Source organism: Alligator mississippiensis, chromosome 8, assembly GCF_030867095.1.
Source record: "Alligator mississippiensis isolate rAllMis1 chromosome 8, rAllMis1, whole genome shotgun sequence".
In the NCBI taxonomy this organism is placed as follows: Eukaryota; Metazoa; Chordata; order Crocodylia; family Alligatoridae; genus Alligator; species Alligator mississippiensis.
Genome location: NC_081831.1, coordinates 5,847,019 through 5,873,124, shown reverse-complemented (window position 1 = coordinate 5,873,124; position 26,106 = coordinate 5,847,019). Strand labels below are relative to the sequence as shown.

At 41.0% G+C, this 26,106-nt stretch overlaps 1 protein-coding gene across 2 annotated transcripts in view; it reads left to right on the top strand.

The window, feature by feature from the left end:
* The window catches only part of HELZ (helicase with zinc finger), a 166,017-nt gene that overhangs the window by 76,671 nt on the left and 63,240 nt on the right, over window positions 1-26,106 (top strand). For both annotated transcript variants that reach the window (XM_019494326.2, XM_019494325.2), the window contains exons 16-21: window positions 10,508-10,686; window positions 13,084-13,202; window positions 14,342-14,487; window positions 18,413-18,560; window positions 24,806-24,989; window positions 25,870-26,098. In XM_019494326.2, coding sequence (XP_019349871.1) covers window positions 10,508-10,686; window positions 13,084-13,202; window positions 14,342-14,487; window positions 18,413-18,560; window positions 24,806-24,989; window positions 25,870-26,098 — 1,005 coding nt within the window. The remainder of the gene's footprint in view (window positions 1-10,507; window positions 10,687-13,083; window positions 13,203-14,341; window positions 14,488-18,412; window positions 18,561-24,805; window positions 24,990-25,869; window positions 26,099-26,106) is intronic.

The window sequence follows — 26,106 nt, the reverse complement described above, 5'->3', positions numbered from 1 at the left end:
GTACTTGGGTCCTTAGGTCCAGGGCTTTTTGAAAAATACACTGTTTTTTCTGCATATCTTGAATTTAGCTCTGTCCTATATTTGTTTGTAATATTAATGTTTTGAGCTAAGGTGGGTTGATCTTATTTGTTTTGGAGACCTATATATTATATTGCTGGGTTTGTGGATCTGTGCTTGACACTAAAATCAGATCCACTTGAAGTCTTTCAAATTTGATGCCAAATAAACTTAAGTATAACATCACTGTGTGTGTCTGTAGCTACCTTTAATATATATTATAGAGCTAGCTGATTTCAGGAGATATACAGTTTATTAAAATGAATGATTCAGAGCAGTTCACCAGAATGTGAATTAAAACAAACATAAATTGTGTTACAGAACAGATCATTCACATAATTGGTTATGAGCAATATGGAGAACATTAGCAAGCTGAAACAAAAAGTCATACTAGACAACGCACAGCACTCATTAACATTCTCTGTTCCCTAGAGGTCCTTTTGGCTCTGCATGTTAAATGGATGTTAAACTGAGTAATATATAGACCGTTATGCAATTCCAGATTTAGTTAATAGTGAATGCAATTAAACTAAAGCTTACATTACACTTATCTATTAACATAACATCACATTTTCAGCATTAGGATCCGGTCCTGTTTTGGGAACTATTATACAGGCTGGGTCCCTACCCAGCTGTAGACTCATTGGCTTTTGCCTTAAACATTGAAATACTGTTTCAGTGCAAACAGCACTACAAAATTTGTTGTAATAACATATAGGAATCAGGAATGTTATTGTTCTAATAACATATAGGATTATCTTTACAATACATCCATTCAACCTCACTGCATAGTTAACTGGAGTTATAACTTGAGTCCTCCTACACAAAGAGCTTTAACTTGGTACTTTTCACTTGAATTGGCTGGCCTGTCAGAGAATATGGACTAACTGTCAAGTGAGCACAACTTGTTGGCTGCTGATCAATCACTATTTGCAAGTTGGGTCTTATTTTGCGGCTTAACCACTCTCATTCAGGGTAGACAGACTCAAGAAAAGATAGTGCATGCATTAATAACTCCAGTTACATCTGCTATAAAGATGTAGCCTGAATCATTTGGAACTAAATGTCCATTTTACAAAAGCTCTTTGTACATAACATACCCTTTAAACAGTAACCAATAGTGCAGAGCATTGTGTATATGCTGGGTACATGAGTGAAGATAACTCTACAATCCTCACTTATGTATTTCTTAAAGTTTGAGTTTCAAGAACTACAGCTTGAATTTTACCCATATCTGTATTTTATTCCCTATTTTTTAAATGGAAGGAAGAAAGAATTAGGGCAGTCATTTCCATATTCTTTTTGGTATTTCCTGTACAGTTAAAGGACCAAAAATTTAAACCAATTATGAAGTTGGGTTGCAAATCAGGTTCTTTGGAACTAACAGCTGTATGATATATCTGTTATAATTTAACCATATGATATACATTATAATTTAAATGCATAATTTTTACAATAATTTAATAAGTTTCAAGCAGTTCTAAATTGAATAGAATTTTTTGTTGTTGTTCAAATGATTAGAGCTGATAAAACTATTTTTTTTTTTTTAGTATTTTCCTTTATTTGCAAAGTGCCTGGAGTAGAGTCTTCAGATCTATCCACCTGGAAAGTTTTCAGTTGACACTTTCTTCCCTTTTTGAAATGTGCCTAGGAAAACCTAAATTTACAGCAGAAATTGTCTCTTCTGTTTAGCTCTGTGTCACTCAGTTGTAGGTGAACCGTTTTCCTTCACTAACTCTCAAAAAAAAATCTTTTTCCTAAGCAAGGAAAATTTTAATTGAAAAAAGAAAACTTTTTTTCTGAAAGTTAAAAGTAGATAAATCAGAAATTTCAATTGGTAATGGCAATGTCTGTGTATTGAATAGATGTAGCCATGATGGTCCAGGAACTATGTGCGAGGCAAGGATTTCTGTGGGTAATGTTTCATTTGACCCAGTGCATAGTTGGGATTGACTTAGGCTTTTGAATGTAATGCATTCTTTTTCAGGTCTGAATGTAGTATTCAGTATAAGGTGAATGGTGTAATAATCATAGCATATCACTTTTACCATCAAAGCATACTTCAGGGCACAATGCATTATCCATTTAAAGAAATATTTAGTGCATAGCAAGTAGAACTAGGTGTGATATGGAGACAGAGAGAGGCTGTTATCCTGGTAGGCGAGTATGACGTGAAGTTCCTTCATTGTGATGGAAAGAGATCATAGGTGAGAGGGAATGCTGTTCAGTAGTACCGTAGAAAATACAAGGCTTTTTTGAAGTAATTTTCTGAACAATAGGCATGACTCAGCTCATCTCCCAATGTACTGCTACCCAGGGGGTGTTAACAGATCAATTTCTCTAGGTTGAGAGGAATGAAATGTGGCTAAAGGGCACACAGCTGCCTGAGTTGGTAGAAAGCTGTTACAGGGTCAGTGCAAAGAAATGTGCTTTGAGGGGGACAAAGGAAGGCCCAAGGATTGAATGTTACTGCTTAACAGGACTTCAGGGAAGGCAGTGACTGTGGGTCACAGCAGAGCAGCAGCGGGGGGTAAAGGAGTGAAGTGTGAACAGACTAGGTTTAAGTCGTTATCCAGGGGAAGCCACAGAGAACACAGGGGCTCCTGGGCTAGGGACAGACATTCAAAAAGCCGGAGCCTGAATCTGTTCAATCTTTGCAGGTTACTCTAACCTGCCTAGATTGAACCAATTTGCAAATGAACAGACATTCACTTTTAACTCAGGAAATGCAAGCATGTGCCTGCAGTGGCTCAGGCCCGAAGCCAGGGGGCGCTAGAGCAAACCCTCAGCTGGTGGGAAGCTGTGCTGTGGGGGTGAGGCCAGCCCCGGCAGTACCCTCAAGTGAACGGGCCAGGCAGGGGATTAAATTCCCCCCCTCCCTGTCCCACTGGCCCGGTCCTGAGCTGGGGTCCACCTGGCACCCCACTCTCACTGATGCAGGGGTGGGGGCTTGGCCAGATGTCAGCTGGCATGGCTCCGTGAGGCAAAGGGGGAAGGGAGAGGGTTTTTCCCCCCTTCGCCCCTGGGGGACTGCAGCTGGGGTCTGCCAGCCCCGACTGCCATCTCGGCCGATTGCTCCCTCCCCAGGGCCAGAGGCCGAATAAGCTCCCTTGTGTCCCCTCCATCAGATGCCAGAGAGAGGGGGGAAATAACCCCCCTTCCTTTCCCCTTTGCCGAAAGGGGCCATTCCAGCTGGCCTCTGGACACGTTCCCACCCCTGCCACTGGAGCGGCGAGTGGGGAGCGACCCTCTCAGGGCAGCAGCCCCTGTGATGGCTTCTCATGAGTGCAAGCCTCTTCTCAGCACGTGGCTGCACTGCGGGCCGGCAGGAGCGGGGTGGGCATAGCCATTTTGAAACTGGTTTATGTGCACTGAACTTATGTTCGGTTACAGGTATAAACCAGTTTCTGATCACTTAAACCGGTTTATGTGCAACTTCTGTCCCTAGCCACGGAGAAGCAGGCAAGCTTTTCCCAACAGGGCTCTGAGGTCCCTCCTTACATTCCAGTTGCTTGGTAAGTTCTGGCTTATTTGTAAAGGCTGGTAATATATATGCAGATATTTCTGGTTACTTGTCATTCCTGAAGAGATGAAGTCTGTAACCAGCTTCTGAAATAATTTGGACTTATTGTAAGGGCCACAGAAAGAAACAGGGTTTGTGCAGCCCAAACCCCAGTCTCAGAATAGTGTGATGGTCTCACCTGTGGGAAGAACCTGAACTCAGATCTTCCCCTACTGCCGTGGTTCCAGTACTGTCATTACAATCCTTGGCATCATGTTTCTGTTGAAGCTAGGATCAAAAAGACACCTTCAAGCAACGTGTTTACATGTATAACCTTTTTCTGGTCTTATTTGGATCCAGTTTTTGTACTGCCAGGATTATCCAGTGCAACCCTTTTCCAAGGTTTTGTTCGCATAGCATTAAATTAGTGAATCTTGAATACCATAAAATAGTTATCAATATTCCACAGTTACAGGGGAGTATAACTCTAAGTCAGAGACCTGGAAACTATGGCTTGGTAGGAGAACATAGGTTATTCATGGAACCATTGGCTGAAAAGGTAAAACAAAGCAGTATCTTTCAGGGTGAATCAAACCGATTTAAATTATTATTTAAATCCCAGGTCAGGAAGCCTCGATCTAATCATTGTTTTCTACAAAAAGTGCATTCTTGTTGTTTGATATCCTCCATTCATTTAACTTCTTGAAACTTTGCACTTTTAGAGAGAGGTAAGGGCTGGACTCTGTGTACACAGACTTGCAGAGAGACAAGAGGGCTGAAGGGGGGGTAATCATGTCTGTTAATCTCTCATCTCCATATACTGCTGTTATCAAGGATGTTCTCTCTGGAGACACAAATCTACAGTTTGAGAACTGAAACTAAGCATCACAGAGATGCTTACTGGGATCTTCTAGACTAAGCAGTGAGTCCCATTGGAGAGAGTGGTTTTCTTTAATCTTTACTAATTTATGGAGCAGTGGTTCTTAATCTTTTTCGTACCGGAACCAATTTGCCAAGATTAATGGCTTGACCCAACCTACACCCCCCTGGCCCTGCTGGTGCCCAGCCCACAGACCCCTGCCTCCCTGGGCCATGCTGGGGCCCCTTATTTGCAACCTGCAGCCCCCAGCTCTGCTGAAGCGGGCCCCCAGCTGCTCCCAACCTGCTTGGGCCAAAGCGCGGTGGCTGCGGCAGCTCTGGCTCGTGCGGGTGGCAGCGGAACGAGTTTGGCCCTGCACAGGGGAGGGGGAGACCCATGGCACACCTATCCTGGGCTGGGGCTCCTGCGCTGCACCAGGCAGCCTGGTCATGGCCCCTCCCGCCCCCCGAGCAGCATCTCCCGGCTGCCCTGTGCCCGCCAGCATGGGCACCAGCCCTGGTGTCGCCAGCCCAGCCACGCAGCTCCCTCCCTACCCCTTCTCCCACTCGCGACCCTTTGAAATATTCTTCTGACCCACTTTTGGGTTGCAACCCATGGGTTGGGAAACACTACTATAGGGGAGCCTCTGCAAACCCCATAAGATTGGGCCCCTAATATAGTCCATGGCCTGTTGTTGTGACCTATTTATAAAACTTTTCTAAAAAGATTACATGAATATATTGTCTCAAATAGTATATAATTAGAAGTTATAATCCGTATTCTGTGAAGATGTCTTTGAGCTTTAACATATCTTACATTAAAACTATCTTTATATAGGTTTATTATTTTTTAAAAAAGCATCTAAAAAAGATTAAATAAAAAAAATCTGATTTACATAAACAAATCCAATTTTTTTCTATTAAAAAAAACCCAACATTGATTTTTATCCACCCTGATATCTTTTCATCAAAGAGGAACAACTTTGTGCTTAATGGTACTAATGGCCTTGAAGTCATTTTACCATGTCATTGTGGCTATGTGGAGCAAACTGTGACAGGGCTGTTTGCAGAATAGCAGTCAGCTGCTCAGTCTGTTTTTCAGTTTACACTTTCTTAAATTGGATCCTTTTTAGGGGGAGAAAATTGTCCTCAGCGGGAATAACCATATCTGTAGCCACAGAAACTGTCTGACTATTACCTTTTGGAACACAGAACATGACATTTTTGACATGACAGTCCTCGATTTTTACAAGATGGATTTTACAAGACAGCTGTGTGTTGCTTCAGCTACTTGCCTTTCCCTCAGAAGTCCTATTTAGACCATATCTAATCCTTAAAAGAGGACTAAAAAGGAAACTATGATGCTAATTTGCCTTTCAAGGGCAGTTACTTCACGTGGGTGCTTTTTCCTTTTCCGTAGTACACTTACCTTACTGTATGGTTTTAGTATTTTCTTTCTCAGAGCTTCAGACTTTTCCAGGGGAAAGACTTTTTTCTGCTATGAGCTTTCTTGCACAGATTCTGATAATTCACCCTTTTCTCTGGAGGAGGGTTTTGAAGAAATGAAAGGGAAGAAAATGAAAATGCTTTTTAAATTTTTCTCTAGGATTGCTTAGATTTTTAATTTTAGCAGAGGTTTGAGATGAGTCTGTTACTTTACTCCTCGTTTTAAACTTTCCCATGTTCTTTGCCTGTGGGATTTCAGATGAGGAAAACCCTCCTGCTACTCAAAGTCTGGGGAAAGAGAACAGGAGTCCTTCTACAGAGAGCTCTTTAAAGCATGACCTGAGGGATGGGGAGGGAGAAGAGTCCTGACTTCCTTACCAAGAATTAGGAGAGGGTTGTTAGTGTTCCCTGATTCTGAAGGCAGAGGGACCTCATTTGACTAAAACTGTGTTCTCACTTACATTTTCTTGAGAGAAAGAGTCGAAGAAGGTGAGACGTGTCTGAGTTGAATGAGGTTCTTTGACTTCTCCTGGGTGTTTTCTGCTTGAGGCTTGGAACCCCCCATTACTAGCTCATTCACTTAGATACTTTGGACAATTTTACCTTAACTAGCTCAGGAGCACTCCCAGATCAGCATGTGAACATAAAATGATCTAGTGTCTTAATTGCCAATGGAAGTTTATTACTTTACAGCTTAGAGTGTTGGCTCAGGTTAAACAGCTTTAACAGGAGGTCAGCAATGGTACTAAAACATGGAGAAACTGAAGAAAACAATCAAATTAACATTGGATAGATCCATTGGGACACATTCTCTTCTGTTGTAACTATTTAAGGGAATGAAGAGGCTTCTATCCATTCTGGCTAGGGACAGACATTACACATAAACCGGTTCAAGCGATCAGAAACTGGTTTAAATCTGTAACAGAACATAAGTTTAGTGCACATAAACCAGTTTCAAAATGGCTGAAACTGGTTTAAGATAAACCTGGTGGAATGTATTATCAGGCGTAACTGATTTGGGTCAAACTTGTTTATGCAATGTCTGTCCCAGACCCCTTCCTGGTTTAAGTTAAGCCAGAGTCCCCCAGCATCCCAGATGCTTTGCAGCCCTGGGCAGGGCTGTCTGCTCCAGAGTGCAGAGCTGGCCCTGCCCCTCTGCTCCCTAGCCAGAGCTCTAGCCAGGCACAGGAGGGTCTGCCTTGCTTCCCCCTGCCCTACCCTCGCTTGCTGCTCAGAAAGGGATTCCACACCCCCCCACCAACTCCCACAGCACAGCCCCCCACGGACCCTAGGTATGCAGTATGTTAGCTAATGCTGAGAAGTGTCTGCGTGTGTGTATGTCTCCATTTTCACTGGGACAGGCAGACAGAACAGTGTCTGCTTAGAGCTTTTGGGAGCCAATCAGCAGGTCAGCTGGTAATGTCCCTCCTTTCCTTCCTTGGAAAAAGCTATCTAAGAAGAGCTTGAAATGATGAGAGAGGTTTTTGTTTTGTTGATGGGCTGATAAATACTGTGTTACCAACTCCTATTGGCTCCCTTGTCTGTCAGGTTTGCAGACAGTATGAACAAGCAGGGAGATTGAAATGCTTAGTATCATCAATAGATGCATGCACTGCACACCTCCTTTGCCTCAGAGTGCTGGCTGGGGGCTAGCAACACTCCCGCCCCTTGAGCAGTGAGCAGGGAAAAGTCTGGGACTGTGCAGGCAGGGTGGTGGTTTAAACCCCTCCCTAATCAGAGGTTCTGCTGGGGCCTGGCCATGCCCCCCTCAGCTCAGCATTGTGAAGGGGAAGGGAGGGCTACTGTAGCACCTCCTGGCTTTTAGCCTGATCCGCTGCAGGCACATGCCTGCATTTCCTCAGTCCAGAGGGAATGTCTGTACAGTTGCAAACTGGTTCAACCTAGGTAGGTTAAATTAACCTGCAAAGATTGCATCAGTTCAGACTCGGGCTTTTTGAATCTCTGTCCCTAGCCTCTGTGTCCCTTTTGTTAGTGTAGCTCTCTAAAGAAGCAAGTACATTTGCTCAAAACATTAGATGTCTCATTTAGAAAAACAAGTGGGTTTCAGTATAATTACAGACATATCCATTTTGCTTTTTAGACTTATATGAAACAGTACTGTAACATGGACAGTGCCTTCTTCAGAAAAAGGAGTTACGTATGAGTGTACAGGCTTTCTATTTCAGTGTAGCCACTTGATGGATTGATGTGCAACTTTGCTGTGAAATCATAGCCTGTGGTCTCTGTTATGGAGGTCAACATAGAGAATCATAGTGGAACCTTCTGGCCATACTCTATTAATTGATTCGGAAATTACAAAAGCAGCTTTTTGCAAATCCAAATTGCCTGAAAAAAAGCTGATTTGTTCTAAATATGACCAAAACTAGGATTGTCTAACATCATGACAATTTCCAAATCAGTTATCTGTTTGACATCTAGTGTGAATAATCCTGCAGAGTACTTTTTTAAATCTTGCATTGTAATAAGAGAGCTGAGTAAGCGAGCCATGATACTCCTTGAAACACTGCCAGCCAATGTGCAAGTTGCACTTACAGTAATAAAAACCAGTGCATAGTTTAATAATGTCTAGAAAGTATATTATTGTGCATTTTAATAACTTCTCTCATCCAGGAATCTCCGAGAGCTTTGCAGACAAACTCACAATGGACTCAGTAGTCCTCACAATACTTCCATGAGGAGAGTACATAAATATTATTCCCATTTAATAGAGTAAGGCTACAGGGTTATACATAAGTTAAAGGAACCTAGGCATCTTCATTCTCAGTCCTTTCATTTAGTTGAGAAACTGTATTCCTTGTGCATTATTATAGCAAAACATCAAATATCAATTCAAAGAGTAACAGTTTGATTTCTGGTGATAACTGCATATTTACAACATTAGAAGGTTTTTAAGCTTTATGCTTTAAAGTAAGTCAGGAGTAAATTACTTCATTGTACACTGAATCTAAGTTTGACTCTATTTTTATATGGTTAAAAGTCAGTCGGAGTACTACAGTGCATTTGCATCTCATTGCATCTCATTCTGTCCTTGCTGGCCAGGAGGGACATTATTACTTGTATGTTCAGAATCTGAATTAATACCTTCACAATGATTTCTCTCTCATTTCATGAAGCATAGCTGTAGATATGTAAGATTTTCAATCATGGGCACCTTTGTAGAGCGTCCAAAGCTTTCACATCTGCCAATCCTGTGCATGTAGGTACATAGATACTGCTTTGAGTATATATGTACTAATTTAGGACCTGTATACATGATGGTACGTAGAAGTATTAATTCAAATTGAATTTTAAAAGTGATTGATTCAGCTGCATAAAGTCCTAGTGTACCATCTCATTCAGAATTAATCTGGTTTTATTTCAATCTGTTTTAACCTACCTTGGAAGTTAGTTAAAGTAATTTGGAATTAGTGTTGTCTTAATTCTGAATGGGAGTTTAAGGTAATGTTTAATTGAATTTAACCAATCCATGTAAAATTCATAATCTATCATTGATTCAGATTAATTTGAGGGTACCCACATAGACAAGCACTTGGACATCGTTGGGCCAGTTCCTTAGCTGGTGTAATTTCTCATAGTTCCTCATTCATCAGTTAGATTACTTGTTTTTGAATGCTGTACTGGGTCTCTCTCCTCCTTCCCCCATCCTTCCCATTGATCTTTCCATACACTGGGTCATATCATACTGCCCTTTGTTAAGCAGAACTCCTCATTGGAATCAGGATGTAGTATGGCCTTTTAAAATGAACTGAAGTATTCTGGGAGGACCGTAGCAGTGCGTTCCCCAGGTATAGTGTGCCACTACGGCAATGTAGCTGGTGATCACATGCAGACTCACGTGATCGCTGTGGCAAAATCTACTCATGCGCCACGCACACGGCGCAGCAACTGCCTGTACTATGGTATGCTTTAGTACTTCCAAAAGGAAGCAGTAAAGCATGGTGCCAGAGCAACGTTGCAGTATAACGATGAGAAGACGCGCCCATAGTATATCTTCGTTATGGCCCTTCATGATAAAATGATGAATGTTTCGTATTTGATTGTCAAGCTTACAAAGCCTCCAGCAGGTGTTAAAGATAGTACAGAAGTGTAAAAGAAAAGGATTTTGGCAATATCCTTCCAAGCACTTTTTGAAGCCCTAAGCCTCTGTCATTTTGCAGGATTTGGATACAAATAAGTATTTCAGTATATGAAAAACACCTGAAGTATTAGTGAATTGAGTTTTAAATAAAATAGAAGGTAAACAGGACTGTCAAACCAGTCAAAGTTTTGCAGAGCTGAAATTAATTCTTGCAATAGAACATCAGTCACACAACTTAGATGAAGTACATTATCTGTACCACGCAGGTATATGTACCTGACACCTGGGCTTACTGTTCATAAATCGCAATACTCTTATAGTTGTTGTATGATTCATTGTTGTCCTAAGTCGAAGAGCTGTGGATATATATTAATGTCAGGATTTATGGTATTAGTGCTCAATCCTATTATACTACACAGTAGCAACATTTTACTTCCAAAATAATTGGTTTTGTTTAATAGGAAAATAGAATCTTAGCTTATGAAATGTTAAACTGTCATTGTGTTCAGGTTGCATAGAAAGTAACCCTCTCTCTTCTTTTCTAGGGTTTATTTCAGAAATCGCTGGGTAAAGACTGTCCACCCAGTTGTGCATCAGTACTGTTTGATTTCAAGCACACATTCCACCTTTCAGATGCCACAGAAAGAAGATATTCTTAAACAACGAGTAGTTGTTGTTACTTTGAACACTTCACAGTATCTCTGTCAACTGGATCTTGAACCTGGTGAGAGTATTTCAAAGACTATTGAGCTTCAAATATTTTAAGAAATGGTTTTCTGTAATATTTGCCAGTGTCTTAGATCTTTCTTCTGCCCCTCTCCCCACAAAATGAGAAACACTTCAACTTTTTCTTTGGCTTTCTCTCTTAGATTCAGAGGAATATAGGGAAGTGTGAATTTTTGTAATTGGTGAATATTATAAAGCTGCCATGTGTTGAAAATAAAATCCATTGACTTTTAGATTAACTGTGAACTCGTTCTGAATTTAATTTCTTTAAAAGTGGAGGTAATTTAAAAAAGGCACCACAGAACTGAGTGGAAACAAGCTGGAATATTTGGGATGCAGTGCTGTTCAGGGAGAATTCTGAATATTCTCTTGTTAGATCTCATTTCAGTAGAAATTCTCCAACTACTAACTTTTCTGACGGTTAGTGTCATCCTGGCAAGAAGTGGCCACTGGTGTCCCTTAGGGATCGGTGCTTGGTCCAGTGCTTTTCAACATCTTTATCAATGATTTGGACGTGGGGGTGAAGAGCTCACCAGCCAAGTTCGCAGATGACACCAAGTTATGGGGAAGCGTGGTCACGCTTGAAGACAGGCTACAGATACAGGTGGACCTAGACAGGCTGGCAAGTTGGGCAGATTGGAATCTGATAGAGTTCAACATTAAGAAATGTAAAGCGCTCCAACTGGGGCAAACAACCCCCAATACACCGACAGGCTTGGTGGCGCCGAACTGACCAGCAGCACAAAAAGGAACCTCCTAGGGGTAATAATTGACTACAGTGACTATGAGCCGGCAGTGCAATGCTGTAGCCAGCAGAGCAAATAATACTCTGGCATGCCTCAATCGACGCATCTCCAGCAAAACCAAGCAGGTGATTCTTCTGCTTTACTCAGCACTGGTGAAACCGCAGCTGGGGTACTGCATCCAGTAATGAGCACCGCGCTTTAACAAGGACGTGGTAAAGCTTGAGAGAGTCCAGAGAAGAGCCACCTGTACGATCAGAGGCATGGCAAGCCATCCAAGGAAAGGCTGAGGGATCTGGGACTCTTCAGCCTGAGGAAAAGAAGGCTGAGAGGGGACCTGGTAGCAGCTTACCACTACACTAGGGGAGCACATCATGGGCTCGGTGAGCAACTTCCCCAGGGCACCTGAGGGGAAAACCAGGAGTAATGGCCACAAACTCCTGGAAGATCGATTCAGGCTGAACGTTAGGAAGAACTTCTTTGCAGTCAGGGTGTCCAGACTGTGGAATAAGCTCCCTCCAGAGGTGGTGCAACCACATACCCTGGAAATCTTCAGGAGGAGACAGGACAGTCTCCTTGCTGGGGTCGCCTGACCCCACTTGTCTTTCATTCCTGGTGCAGGGGCTGGACCTGATGATCTTCCAAAGTCCCTTCTGGCCTCACAATCTGAATCTATGAATCTATAACATGGTCATTCAGGATAAGACTCTTCAGAGCACTTCAGCATGTGCTTAATGTTAAGAATGTACTTCATGTCTTCCTGACTAGGGGTAGGGGTAGCAATAAGACCTAGTTTTTCCCGTGCAGTATATATTTTTGTATCATTATCAGATAATTACATTTCAGAACTCATACATAGGTTTTTTGCATTTTTTGTAGATTGTTTAGCTTTGCAAACAACTAGTTCCACTACATGGGAAAAAAAGAGATTAATTTGGTACATCTAGACTGTAATTAGAGTTGAAATGTCTTAGAGTAATTTACTGGGGCAAAGGCTGCTTAAGGCCTATCAGTTTCCTTGATCCACAAATAAATATCATCTGACATTTAGAGGATGTTTAATCTATTTAAAGATATTTTTAAAATTAACTCCTTATGGATAGATTTGTCATAAATATTTATTTTCAAGCTTTCAAATTTTGAATGTGGTCTCTTTATTTTGTGTAAAGACTAGAGCTATACATATTCAAGCTGTACCAATGTGTTATGTAAAATATATTATTTCAGATAATTATGATTATATTGTTACACATAATTTAACTTGGATGTTGTATTAAAATAGCTCTCTAATGCAGCATTTTAAAGCTGTGAGAAACATTTCTCAATGTATAATAATGTTTTTATCCATACTTAAATAAAACCTCCAGATGACTCCTAAAATACGAAATACTTTTAGAATTGTCTGTAAGAAGCTTTAGTTCATGAGTTTGTCTAAGTACAGTTGTCTAATAAATCTATTCTTCTGTAAGAATAAAAGCTTTACCCAACTCTCTCTGATTTTTATTAGCTGTTTCTTTTTTTTAAACCATGTGGAATGTATGTCTGTTTTCTTTTGGTATATACCCTAAGATAAAACCCTGTCATGTAGTTATCATTTGTTTATTTTATTATACCTGTATTATCATTTATTTGTTGATGTATTTCTTTTATAGGGTTTTTCACGCATATTCTGTTGGATGAAGCTGCACAGGCCATGGAGTGTGAGACGATCATGCCTCTGGCATTAGCTAATAAAAACACAAGAATTGTCTTGGCTGGAGACCATATGCAAGTAAGAGCGTCAAGACTTCCTAATGCTGAGCTTAGTTTGTACAGTATGATATTTCCACCAGAAAATATATGTTACGTTATGTTTGTCTGTTTAATGAACTTATCTGGTCCTCCTTATTGTAGTATCCTAATGCCTCACAATCTGGAACACATCTTACAAAACCTCTTGGAGGTAGGGAAAAGCTATTTTGTAGTGAGATCTAAGACACTGAGAGAGTAAGTAACTTCCCCAAAGTCACGCTGGACCCAAGTCTAAATCTAGGCTGCAAACACTGGATCATACTTCCTTTCTTATGAGCTAGATAAGTCTAGAAATTATGCACTGCTTTGTTTTAATGAGGCAGGTAGGTAAATTTTATCACCAGTTGTTATAGCTGGAGAAAAGGAGGCAGGGAGAGGGGAGGTAACTGGTCTGCTTTTTTGAGTCGGTGAAACCAAGGTAAGAGTTCGACTTGTTTCAAGTTCAGACCACTATCTCGTACTGTCTTCGAGTTGAAGGAAAACAGTCATCAGACGTTGCTCATCACAGAAGCAGCATAGGCATGGTTTATGGTTAAAGTAGTTTACTGGTGAACAGGGCATTTGGGTTCTGTTTCCATTTTTCCCAGTTACTTGCTACATGGTTTTTATCTTGTTGTTAATTTCTGTATTTACTGATCTGTAATTGGGTGTAATAAGTCTAACATGGGCATAACACCTTAATTTTTGTAAGACATAAAGAAATCCCCAGATTGTGATAGAATTGCAAAATGAGGGCATGTACCTTCTTGTGTTATTTGAGATGTCACTGGTATCTGCAGTGTATCAGAGAAACTTAAACACAAGAGTCTTATCCCACTAGCATGTAAACACGGTTTCATCCTCTTTCATCTTTACATAAGTACAGAATGTTCCATTATTCATGTACAACCAAACTGGCTTTTGTGCAGTAGAAAAATGTGGTTTTTTGGAGTTATTTGAAATAGCTCTGAATTCAAGCTATAGCCAAATGCATTCTTAGTATCGCTGTAACAACACTAAAAGACTAAGCAGTTTATTTGACCATCTTTCTGTTGATGTTGATTTTTTTGTTTTAGGAGCACAAAAATCTAAGTTAACACATTTAGTTAAATTTTCTTTGTATGTGTGTGTCTATTACAGCTCAGTCCTTTTGTCTACAGTGAATTTGCCAGAGAGAGAAACCTTCATGTTTCATTACTTGATCGGCTGTATGAGCACTACCCTGCTGAGTTTCCATGCAGGATCTTACTGTGTGAGAACTATCGCTCCCATGAAGCTATCATCAAGTAGGTGTGAACTTTTTCACTGTATCACACTTTTGTTTGACTGGGACGAATGAGCCTGGAGACACAAAACAACTTTGTTATTTCAGTGCCAAGTACAGTTGAAAAGAGAGGGAGAGAAGCACCTGCATTTACTATTTACATAATAAAATCTCAGTTCCATATTTTAAAAGTTAATCAGTAAGCAAATATTTCTACTGTGAAATAATGAGACTTATAAGAAGGTTAAAAATATGGGTGGAATTCTGAAACTGCTGAGAAGAAAATGAAGGTGTATTTTTCATTCACGTGATTGAGATGCCGGTTCAGGAGGGGTGCTTGGATTACAAGACTTTCATGCTCTGGCTGATGTCAGCCAGGAAAGAGCTAGCTCTCTCTTTGTGTGCTCAGTTTTCTGCAGCGTATTTGGTTAATAGGTGACTGTCTTGGAGACACTAGCAGGTTTGGGTGGCAAACAATGCTGAAATAGATATTGCATAGCTATTTCCATGCCTCAGAAAAGGATGCAGTCTCTGTGGTTGAAGAACACATGACATTCAGAGAGGCGGCATGAACTGGAAGGTGTCATCAGTCTTCTGCTATATCTTGATTGTTGACACCCTTATAAAAATACTTCGATAGTAGTCAGTGACACCACCCATTACTTAAACTGCTCCACCTACTACCATTTTATACGGTGCATTTTTTAAATCTAGGTATAATTGAAATTAATCAGCTATCTAGACTTTTTGTATATTATAGTAGTTATACGATCCTTAAATTTTTAGAATAACGAAAGAGTTAAAAATAATCACGTTCAATCCAAAATCTCAGAGCTTCGTAAATACACGCAAAAAAAATAAGTTCAATTTTTGGCCTGTCTTTTTGTTATTGTCCTTATATTACTTCTTTAAAGACGCACTTCTCAGTTGTTTGGCATTTTTATGCCGTGACAAACTAATGGTCACTAGTGTAAACTAACTCATCCATGAGCTGTACGAAGAAGAATCAGTGCAATCAAGGGGAAAAAGTTGAAGTTTAAAGCTTTCCTCCAACATTTAGTGAAGAATATTTTGTTGCTTTCCAATCATGTTAATTAGAATTTACTGTTTTCTCAGCAAAAGCAGATAAGTTAAAGGCACCACTGAATCAAAATTTAAGAGTTAATTTGCTGCATACTGTGGAATAAAGTATTATAGATGCCAGTATAAACTAATTTTGGATACAGTTCCAGAAATTATGAACAAGAAGGGGTGTGAACAAATTGAGGGATAGAGATCCTTTTAGCCCCGTGTTTCAGGTGGGATACAAATTCTTGCATTCAGGATTTCCCAGTGTAGTCCAATGCTGCCCAGTAGTGATCTCAAGTTATTATCAGATAGTGATTTGATGGCAGATATAACATTTTTTAGGGGGGGCTTTCCCTGGGTATTTAGTGCCCAACTCCAACCAATGCCATGATGATGATAGCAGTCTGCAAAAATTGGCTGAGCATTGTTACTGGACATGCAGCTCACTCAGAACCTGCAGGTCAAGGTTGCTTTTTGTTCTGTATTTTACAGTACTGGGCCAGTACTGGTCCACAACTGGGACCCAAAGCACTACAGTACTACTGCTGCTATTACTAGTAATGGCCATTGCATGTGCTGTCTGTCTGTTTTGTGGATAAACTGAGGATGCCTGAGCTGTCAGTCTGACAGCTTTTATGAGCTCTGAGGGACTTGTCAGCTCTGACTTAAAGCTGAGATCAGCTGCTGGGTTAAGAGATGAGGAGTAGGCTGCCTCTCTGTAGTAGGAGAGCAGGAGTAGGCTGCTTCAACTAAACTCTGCAGGGCTTTGTATATGTATATCAAGAGCTTTAGCTTGAGTTGCACCCAGGAATAAATTGAAAACCAGTACAGAGGGAATGCTGATCAGAGATACAATATGTTACTTGCAAGAAGCACAGTTAAATAATTGGGCTGCTGTTTTCTGCACCAGCTGGCATGCCCGAGTGGTTTTACTGAATATTCAGTGTATTTCATACACTGTGTATGAGGAAGCTGCAACTTTCTTCTCATGTTCTCTTGCTGGAGTTAAGCAGCGGTCAGCAGTATTACCCCTTAGAGAGAAGCTAACCCCAGTTTTGATCACCATAAGAGCATGTGAAGTTTCCTCTGCACCTTGTTCTTTTCCCCTTTTGTCGTTTTTTCTATCCTACGAGGTCCCCCTGCCCTCCCTTTTGTTTAATACAGTAAAAACAAGAGCATTGTTCTTAATGGCCTCTAAGGGAACAGTTTCTCTGGGTTGTCTCATGAGATCTCGCCACATCCATCCAGGCACCTTTTGTCTTTCCTAACGTTGCTGGGCTTTGATTTAGACTGAGGCAGAAATGAGAGTCGCTGACAGCACAGAGGGTCAGGCAGAGGAAGGGGCAACCTGGCAACAATAGACTTACCTGACAGTTTGGAGGAGAGGTATTTGTCACTTGAGGGCTTTCTTTTTTCTAGGCAGGGAGTCTTCATGGCCAAAGCTGCTAGCTTTTGAGTGGCTTTTCATCAGAGGTGGAATGGCAGAAAGAATGCACTTGGAGTAGACTCGTGTTCATGAGAGCTTGTGCTCTCGCTCGCTCATGCTTGCTTTCTCTCTCTCTCTCGTTTAGTTAGTCTAGAGAGCTGCATCTCTACTCTGCCCTCTGACTGACTTCAGACTAACATGGCTAGATACCTTTCTGTATGCTTGGTGTCATAGTCAGGGTTCACAGTGGGCCTTTTTGAAGTTGTAAAGCTGTGCGAATGATATCATATTCATACAACAGGATTTCTCATTTGAAATATCTTGCTTCTCTTGCATAAGAACTTGTTTTAAGATCATTTTTGGATATAAAATTTTGTCATAGTAGTCCCCTTGCCTTCCCTGTTTGTGTGAGTCCACTTTTAACTGTTTGTATCTGACGTGTGTGTTGCGTACAGTAGGGCACTATGAATAGTGATGGATTTCTTCCTGTTGAATGTCTTTTCATTTCATTACATCCAAAAGGCTCAGTTAAGAAAATATTAGTGTTCCAAAGTCAGGCAGTCAAAAGTTAGAAAATGCCAGGATTAATTAACCAGTTAATGGCAGTATCTTAATTTGGCCCCTTGTGCATTATGATACACCCTTTAATTAAATGATTGCATACCGTTCCTTCTGGGCTTCTTGTCCTGTCTTCTTGTTCAGCCAGCTTCAGCCTACTTCTCATCCACCTCCAAATCTGGTGCTCAATCCCTCTTGCACGCAGCTTCCTTTCTTCATTGCCTGGGTTTCAGCAAGTTGTCTTTATTTCTGGAGACTGGCATTACAATGGCTCAAATTTAGCAATCGCAGGGAAAGTCCTGATTAACCCTTGCAGCCCTGTGCTAGTGTGCATGCTCAGCGCAGAAGAAATGAATTGATCTTTGTTTTGCACATTCAAATGGAAGATTTTTCAAACTCCTTGTAACACAGCAGGTTCTTCTTTTGCACAAGAGCAAAAGATGCATCCCTGACAGCAGTCTGTTACATTAGCCCAATTTAAACCTCTTACTCCAAAGTTTGGAGGCACTAGAAATTCATATTAAAACAGTTGCAGGAGTTTTGCTTAAATAGGGAATATTCCTGCTCCTGTGCTCTGAAATGCCCGAGCTGTTTGTACAAAATAATTTACTCTCAGGCTGACACCATGCATAGAAAACCTGTAAGTCAGATGTTTAGAATTTGGCAGTGTTGTAAGCAACTGAAAATAGGGTCTTATAAGGGGAGGTATGGGAAAAATGTTTTAAGTGGCACTTCTAGCTCTGCCTATTATGTGAAAATAACACTAAAGAGATATCAGTTCCTGAATAGTGGTTTCATTTCAAAGTAAAACATTATTTTCTTTGATTGCATAATTTGTCAGTGATCTGTGAGATCAAACGTAGACTACACATTTCTGTCTTTTGCCTCATTGCAGTTACACGTCTGAACTTTTCTATGAGGGCAAATTGATGGCAAGTGGGAAGCAGCCAGCACACAAAGATTTCTACCCCTTGACTTTTTTCACAGCACGTGGAGAAGATGTACAGGAAAAAAACAGTACGGCTTTCTATAACAATGCAGAGGTAACTCTTCTTTAGACTTACCTTTAATTGCTTTTTAAAGTTCTGAATTCCTGATACATTTAAGCCTTTTATCTGCCTCAATACCAAATCTGTTAACAAGGATTTGTTATTTAACACCTTGCATTTATGGAGTTGTTTTAACTTCCCATTGGTTTGTGTGTTCTATGTATTTAAGAAGACATAGATTATCCTCAAGTATCTCTTTGCAGATTTTCTGTCTGCTGCTTACAGTTTTCTCAGATTTATTAATTATTCAAAATGATTTGCCAGATAGCTTTAGTGACCCTGTAATGAAGGGGTGGGCGATTATTTCGGGCGGAGGGCCGCCTACTGAGTTTTGGCAAGCCGTCAAGGGCCGCATGACAGGTAGCCAGGGGCAGATAAATATTAATTTTCTAAATTTTTTAGGGGCCCTGCGGGCTGGATAGAATGGTCTGGCAGGCCGCATCTGCCCCCCGGGCCGCATTTTACCCACCCCTGCTGTAACGTCTTAATTTTAGCAACTGCAAACCAGGAATTCTCTTTAAAATCTAAAGTAAAGCTTGAATTTTTTGGACTGTAGCCATATTGCTCCCATTTTCTGTAATTGTCAGATCCAAGTTCTTTCATTCCCAATTTCCTTTTGTTCCTTATATTAATGTTATATTTTAATATTCATATTTATTTATTTAAAGGGATCATGCTATTGATATCTCAATAACATATTCAATCTTTGTTATGCAGATTGCTTCAATAAATACCTAGAGTCTGAAGCCCACTGAAATCTGTGTAAAGATGCCAATTGACTTCAGTAGGCTTTAGATCAGGCTCCTACAGTTTTGTTTTGTTCTGTTTTAGTCATCCAGACTTTTTCTTATCCAAACAGTCTTTCATACATTGTCATGGATATTCTTCAAAATGACTATCATTTCCATAGAGGTAGGGATTTCTGAGAGTGATAGCTTTTATTGGACCGGCTGCATGGTTGGGATAAATATAGACGAGCTTTTGAATGCCGTGTAGTCTTTTTCATTTGCATACCTGGTTCACTGCTCCTCCATCTTCGAAGAATTAGTTTAGAAATGGCAGTGTGAAAACAGTAGGGCTATTTTCCTCACCTCGTGTAAGATGCGTCAACCCCCCAATCCCAACACCCACACGCTTTGAATCCCTATTTGAATTTTGAGGTTTCGATTCCTCCTAAAAATGTCTGAATAGATTTTCTCTAAAGAGTTAACTACAGGAACAACAGGCTTCCCCATTTGTGATGGACATGGAAAATGTCATCCCTAAAGGAAGTATTTATTAATTTTTTGAAAAAGTCAAGGAAAGGATTACAGTGGAAGGTGGTTTGCAATTTCACAGTAGAGTGTTCACTGCAAAGCAAGCATTAAACTAACTGCTTTGTGTATCTACTGTCTATTAACCACAATGCATTTAAACTGATGGACAGTTTTTAACTTGGTTATGCTGCATTTGTTTTGACATTGCTTGGTAAGAGATCTGCTGAAATAAGAAGCTCCAGCTAATACTCAGTGACTTCAGGACACTTCACTGAACAAAGAAACTAAGGGCTCCTGACTTCTTTCATTAATGTACCTATATCATTTTTCCTTAAATGAAAAAGGATGCGAAAGAGCTTATAATACCTTCAGAATCACTCATTTCAGCCACGGGCTGAAAACTGAGTCATTAGTAGCCATAGGCAAGAATGAAGGACAAAAGCTGCTTAAATCAAAAAGAAACATTCAGACAATAAGGGAGAATTATTACCATTAGCTTTTGTTGATTATCTATGCCTCCCCTCTCAAATACAGTATACTGTTAGTGTCTGTAGGCATTGGACAAATGTAAAAGCCTGTCTTGTGCTTAAGAGAAACTACAAGGTTTCAGACTGAAAAATGTGATTCTGTATTTTATTACTGGCTGTAATATCCAGAAGCACTGGATTTTTAGACTTGCAAGGCTTGCAGAAATGCTACCAATATATTTTTATGGCACTCCTAAAAACCTGTAATATTAAAAGCAAACTGTTCCTGACTTCGGTTGTAATCTTAGTCCCCAGCTCTATAGGCTGCACCTATCTGCTCTTGTTGTTTTTGTCAGTCCATTTCTCAAGCAAACCAGAGGGTGAGAAGGAATAGCATAATGGTACAAGCAGCTTTAAGCCTGTCGACAGAAACTAAAAACATTGAATATATTCATTAGAGAGGTTCATGCTTCCTTGCTGTTGTAGGCTATGTTCGTTGTGCATGACAAGGATTCTTTGAATTCCTTTGTTCCCCTCCGCTTTCCCTTCCCCTCTTCCTGGAGCGGCACTTGGGGAAGTTGAGGGGCTATTTTGTGGCACACCTATTAAGAAGGTTGGCTACCACTGACTTCTAGGCCACAGAATCTCACCCAGCAATTTCAGCATCTGCCTGTGGTTGAACCAGAGTGTTTTTGTTTAGAAAGACCTCCTATCTTAAGGACTTCAAATAATAGAGAATTTTGCATATTTTAGTAATCTATTCCAGTACTTGCTTGCCATGACAGTTAAGCTAGTTTTTTAATTTTTGTTAAATTTAAAAATATCATAGGACTAGCTCTTCATCTTGCATAAATTAGCATGGCACCCATTGACTTTAATGGAGCTTTGCTAATTAACACCAGCTGAAGATCCAGCCATAGTTCGTAGCCTGTGATAAATCTCTAACAAGTGTTTACTCTGTTTCTTCAAATGCCTACTTTGGAGTTTCTGTTCTGTAATCTCACCAAGAATGATAGCATTTTTGGTTTACAAAATGTGCTCATCACAAACTAAATGCTTATAAAATATTGCTTCATAGCCAGTTAAAATCGTGGCATGTTTATTTGAAAAATAGCATGTTAATACTGGAAAGAGACTAAACTGATTTTTAAGAAAGTTGCAAGATAAGGGTGGGTAGAAAAGAGATGAAAATTTAGGGTACTTACTTGCCATTAAGAGCGAGTTTGAGGTTTTGGTACCCTTGTTCAATGACACTATAAATAGCTAAATAAATAGCTGTTGAATGAGAACATAGATGTTGTGAAAAATAAAATGTGGAATGGTTTTTAGAAATTCCTCTTGTTGTACCAGTATGTCCATCCTGTGCATCTCAGTGGACGCTGTGATCAGGTGGTCAATTTGATGATGCAGAGCAGAACTGAAAGGAGCTCTGTGTCTTCAAAGCAGAAGTTTTCTGTTTAGACCATGGGCGGGCAAAAATGGACTGCGGGCTGGATCCGGCCTGCCAATTACTTTCATCTGGCTTGCGGAGTCCCCCAACAAACTGTGCCTCACCCGGCCCTTCTGCCTATGAGGGTAGAAGCGAGGTGCCCACGTGGACACACAGCCCCTATTGCCTGGTTCCCATCCTCACGGGTGGAAGCTGGCCACCATGCAGCAACTGTGTGGGGCTGCTGCATCCCCCAGGGACCTGCTTGCTTCCTTGGTCTCCTGCTTGCTCCAGGCAGCAGGTAGGGAAGCAGCAGAGGTGGAGCTGCAGCTGGGAGGGAGCCCGGAGCGTGGGGCTGGGGCTGGTGGCAGCGTGGAATCTGTGCCCGGGGGACGGGGCAGTGGCAGTGTGGAGCTGGGGTGGGCAGGGTGTGGGTGTAAGGGAGGGTGGGGGTTGTGGGGACTCCCCCACACTCCTCCCAATGTGCGCAGTGGTGGCAGCAGCAGCAGGCAGGGCGCTCAGGGCACAGGTGCCTGGTAGGGTGCGGCTCTGCCAGCGCCGCACATTGCAGTGAAGGACGCCACCTCTGCACAGCTGCCTCTATTGCCGGCACTCCCCGCCACCCATGCGCAGCTCACCGGGCACATGGGGGGAAGCCCCACGTGCTGGAGCCAGGTACCTTCCCTGCCGGGGCTGTGCAGCACCAGAGAGAAGCCTCAGGCTGAAGCTGGCTGCTTTCCCCACCGGGGCTGTGTGGCAGCGGAGGGAAGCCCCAGGCGCCTTCCCCTGCGGGATGGGGAAGACAACCCCCCCCTCTGTATTCACTGCACAAACACAAATCATGACAAAAATATTTTTTTACGAAATTAAAGTATATTACGGTAGGTGTTTGACTTTTAGTGTATGATTTGGTTTTTTTCTGGTTCTAGGATGGCAATCTCCCCCTCCCAAAAGGAGTATTCCTGGGGAGCAAAGGGAGGGACTTCTGGTGGCAAAGGTCAGGGGGTAGGAGGTGGGACTTCCAGTCACAAGTTGGCAACAAGGGGGCGGGGCAACTGTCAAGGGGTGGGACTACCCAGGCAGCCCTCGATAGCTCACCAAAACTCGTTAAGCGGCCATCCACCTGAAATAATTGCCCGGCCCTGGTTTAGATGCTTATCTTTTTTTAGCATGTTTAAGCCATTTGAGCACAGGTTTTTTGCACGTGATCCTGATGGCGGTGGCTCGAGCAGAACTCAACGATTCACTCAGCGTTGTCGGGCACCGGGGACTCTGAGAAGCATGGCTGTAAAGACCGGGTCTGTTTTCAACCCTCAACTTTTCACACAGACCTTTGTCTGAGTAACTGAGTGCCTAAAATATGAATCACGTCTAGAAAAAATGGATGCATGGGATTCCTCGTTTCCTCCCCGTTCTGGTGGTAGCAGATAGTGAACTCGAGGGTCATTTGTTTGCTGTCAATTTTTAAGAGCATGCTATGATTTTTTTATGCTATGTGATTTAAACTGTGGATTAGCACTAAGTGCATGTTTTATAAATTCAGATGTAAATAAGTAACATGGAAGTTGAAAATGCAGGATATTTAAAAATGGCTTTAGGACCGCTTCGAATGTTTAACTATAGGGCTTTATGGGAAAGGATTTTGCAGTGTTCGCTTTAAACAGCATTTCCTAACAAGCATTGCTGAATTGCCTTGGAAGTGCATGGCTTTTGGTGTTATCTGACCTCCTGCAGAACCAGGAATTATCGGGCAATAAAACGGGGGGCAGAGAACAGGCTCCTAATTTGGGGGGCAGCAAAGTGGCCCAATAAATAAGGCCCTGGAGTGAGATTCAGGAGAACTGGGCTCTGTTTTTTTTATTCTGTTCTGAACCAACTTGTTTCATCTGAGTTGTGCAAGGCAAAGGCTGTCCCCACTGTCATTCTCGACAGCACATAGCAGAAAGGGATTCCCCTACATGTTGGGCCCTTAGCAGGTACTATACTGTAATAAATAAATGAGCATCATCACCATCATTGTATCTTTTGTAATATATTTTGAGTTCTTTCCCGCTTTAACTTTTAAAGGGTCTGGTCCCGCTCATTTTGTAATCAGTAGATTCATTGATTTCAGCAGGAGAAAGTAAGCCTCAGAACAAGTTTTCTGCCCTCTAACAATAATGAATAAAAACATCTTTTACTTGCTACCTGCTCCTTCATGAAAAAGTAATGTGTTTTGCTTATGGCAGGCTTATAAACGTGTCCATGAGTGAATGGTAGTCTCGCCCTTTTATTTATTTTTTTAAATTAAAGCGGTGATTCTCAAACTGTGGTCCATAGAGCCGTTTGTTAGGGGCCTGTATGGTGCTGGCAAATATGCATAGCCTGAGTTTCCTGGTGCATTTCTACACTCAAAAATGGACAGAGAAAAAATGTATTTACAGTTTATGCTTATGCCCAGGGAGGTTCTTTACTTGATCTATCATTACCACCCGGCGTTCTCAGTCTTGTACAGTGGATTTTCTTCAGTTGGGTGATAGTAGATGCAGGTGCAATCTTGTAAAAGGAGCTGGCTGCTTTCACGTGTATATCTTTTTATTTTAGATTTCAAAGTATTACATGAACCATACAAACAAACCACATAGTTTAAAAAAAATCTGTAAAATATACATTATTTTGCTAATGAATTTAGCTATAAGCATAGGTGATTTGTTTAGTAAGGTCCTAATGTACAACTCCTTTAAACACATGTGTAAGTATCCTAGTTATTCCATGAAAATTGAAGTAAAAATTAAATGTCTTCCTGACTCACAACGTTAAAGATCACGTTTTGTGAAAAAACCATATATCCTAAAAGGAATTGTTTTGTAGTGTGCCACAGCAGTTACCTCAAGCACTCTGGCAATGCTTGTGTAAGATGCACTGTTTTGAGGTATGACTGCAGAATACAGCAGTAATTTTTGGTTGTGTAATAAGAATGACCTATAATATATTGTCTCTTAAATCCTCTACAGCCGTGACATTCAATTTCTGTATTCAGACAAAAGTACGGCACTGACCTTAAAGACACTTCTTGACTGAGACTTTATGATTCTTTTTTTTTTTCAGGTGTTTGAAGTAGTAGAACGTGTTGAAGAGTTGAGAAGAAAATGGCCTGTAGCTTGGGGCAAATTGGATGATGGCAGCATAGGTGTTGTAACACCATATGCTGATCAGGTGTTCCGAATTCGGGCAGAACTTCGAAAAAAGAGGTTATCTGATGTCAGTGTAGAAAGAGTGCTAAATGTTCAGGGTAAGTAGCAGGTATTTGTCCTCAGGATCTGCTAGCAAACATAAAAATATGAAATGCAGTTGAAATCTCTGTATGTAATATCCCAATCCATGTGATTTTATAAAAGGTAATTCAGGATGTGTTTTACAGAAACTGTTTCACTCTGATCCCATATTTTTTTTATTTGAACTGTACCAGTATTTGATTGTACTTTACAGTTAGAATGTGATAGTGACAATTTGAACAAAATAACATATGGGAGAGGGAGAAGTTAGTCTTATTTTATCTTAACTCTCTCGGAATAAAAAGATGAGGTGAAATAATATCCAGTCTGTGAAGGGCAGAACAAAATCTGGCTAGTGAACCTGCTCATTAAATAGTGTCCCACCATATAGTACGAGAAACAATACACGAATGGCTTGATGAATTTATCCTTTTTAAAAATTAGCTTTGTAAATCAGTTACAAACTAATATGCAGACAAGGGTTGTACCCCAAAGTGTGTGAGATCCAGGACTCTGATCCTGTGAAAAAACTACAGCCTTGGGCTCTTTTTTCTTCACAGTAGTATCCCATTGATGGCAGTAGGATTCTTTAACTTTGTAGAAGTGCTCAGAACTTCAGAAAGTTATGGAGTGATTAATACAGGGATGGATGGGAAATGAGGATTTGAAAAGGACAAATTGTTCTTGCACTGAGAGGTGTTGTGTAAATGCATTTAAAAATGTTAAACTCTTCTTCTTGCACAAAGCTCTTATGTGAAAGTAACTATCAACTTGCCAGAATTACTTACGTGTAAAATGTCAAGTTGCAAAATCTGTCTAGGAAGTGCCATCATTTGGCTGCATTATGAGCTGAAAATGGCTACAATTATTGCAAACTTTTCTCTCCCATTTCTTTAGGAAAGCAGTTTAGAGTTTTGTTTCTCAGTACAGTGAGGACCCGGCATACGTGCAAACACAAACAAACACCCATTAAAAGAAAAGAGCAGTTACTGGAGGACTCGACAGAAGACTTGGATTACGGTTTTCTGTCCAATTACAAACTTCTCAACACTGCCATTACCAGAGCACAGTCCTTGGTAGCTGTGGTGGGCGACCCGATTGCATTGTGTTCCATTGGAAGATGCAGGTATGATG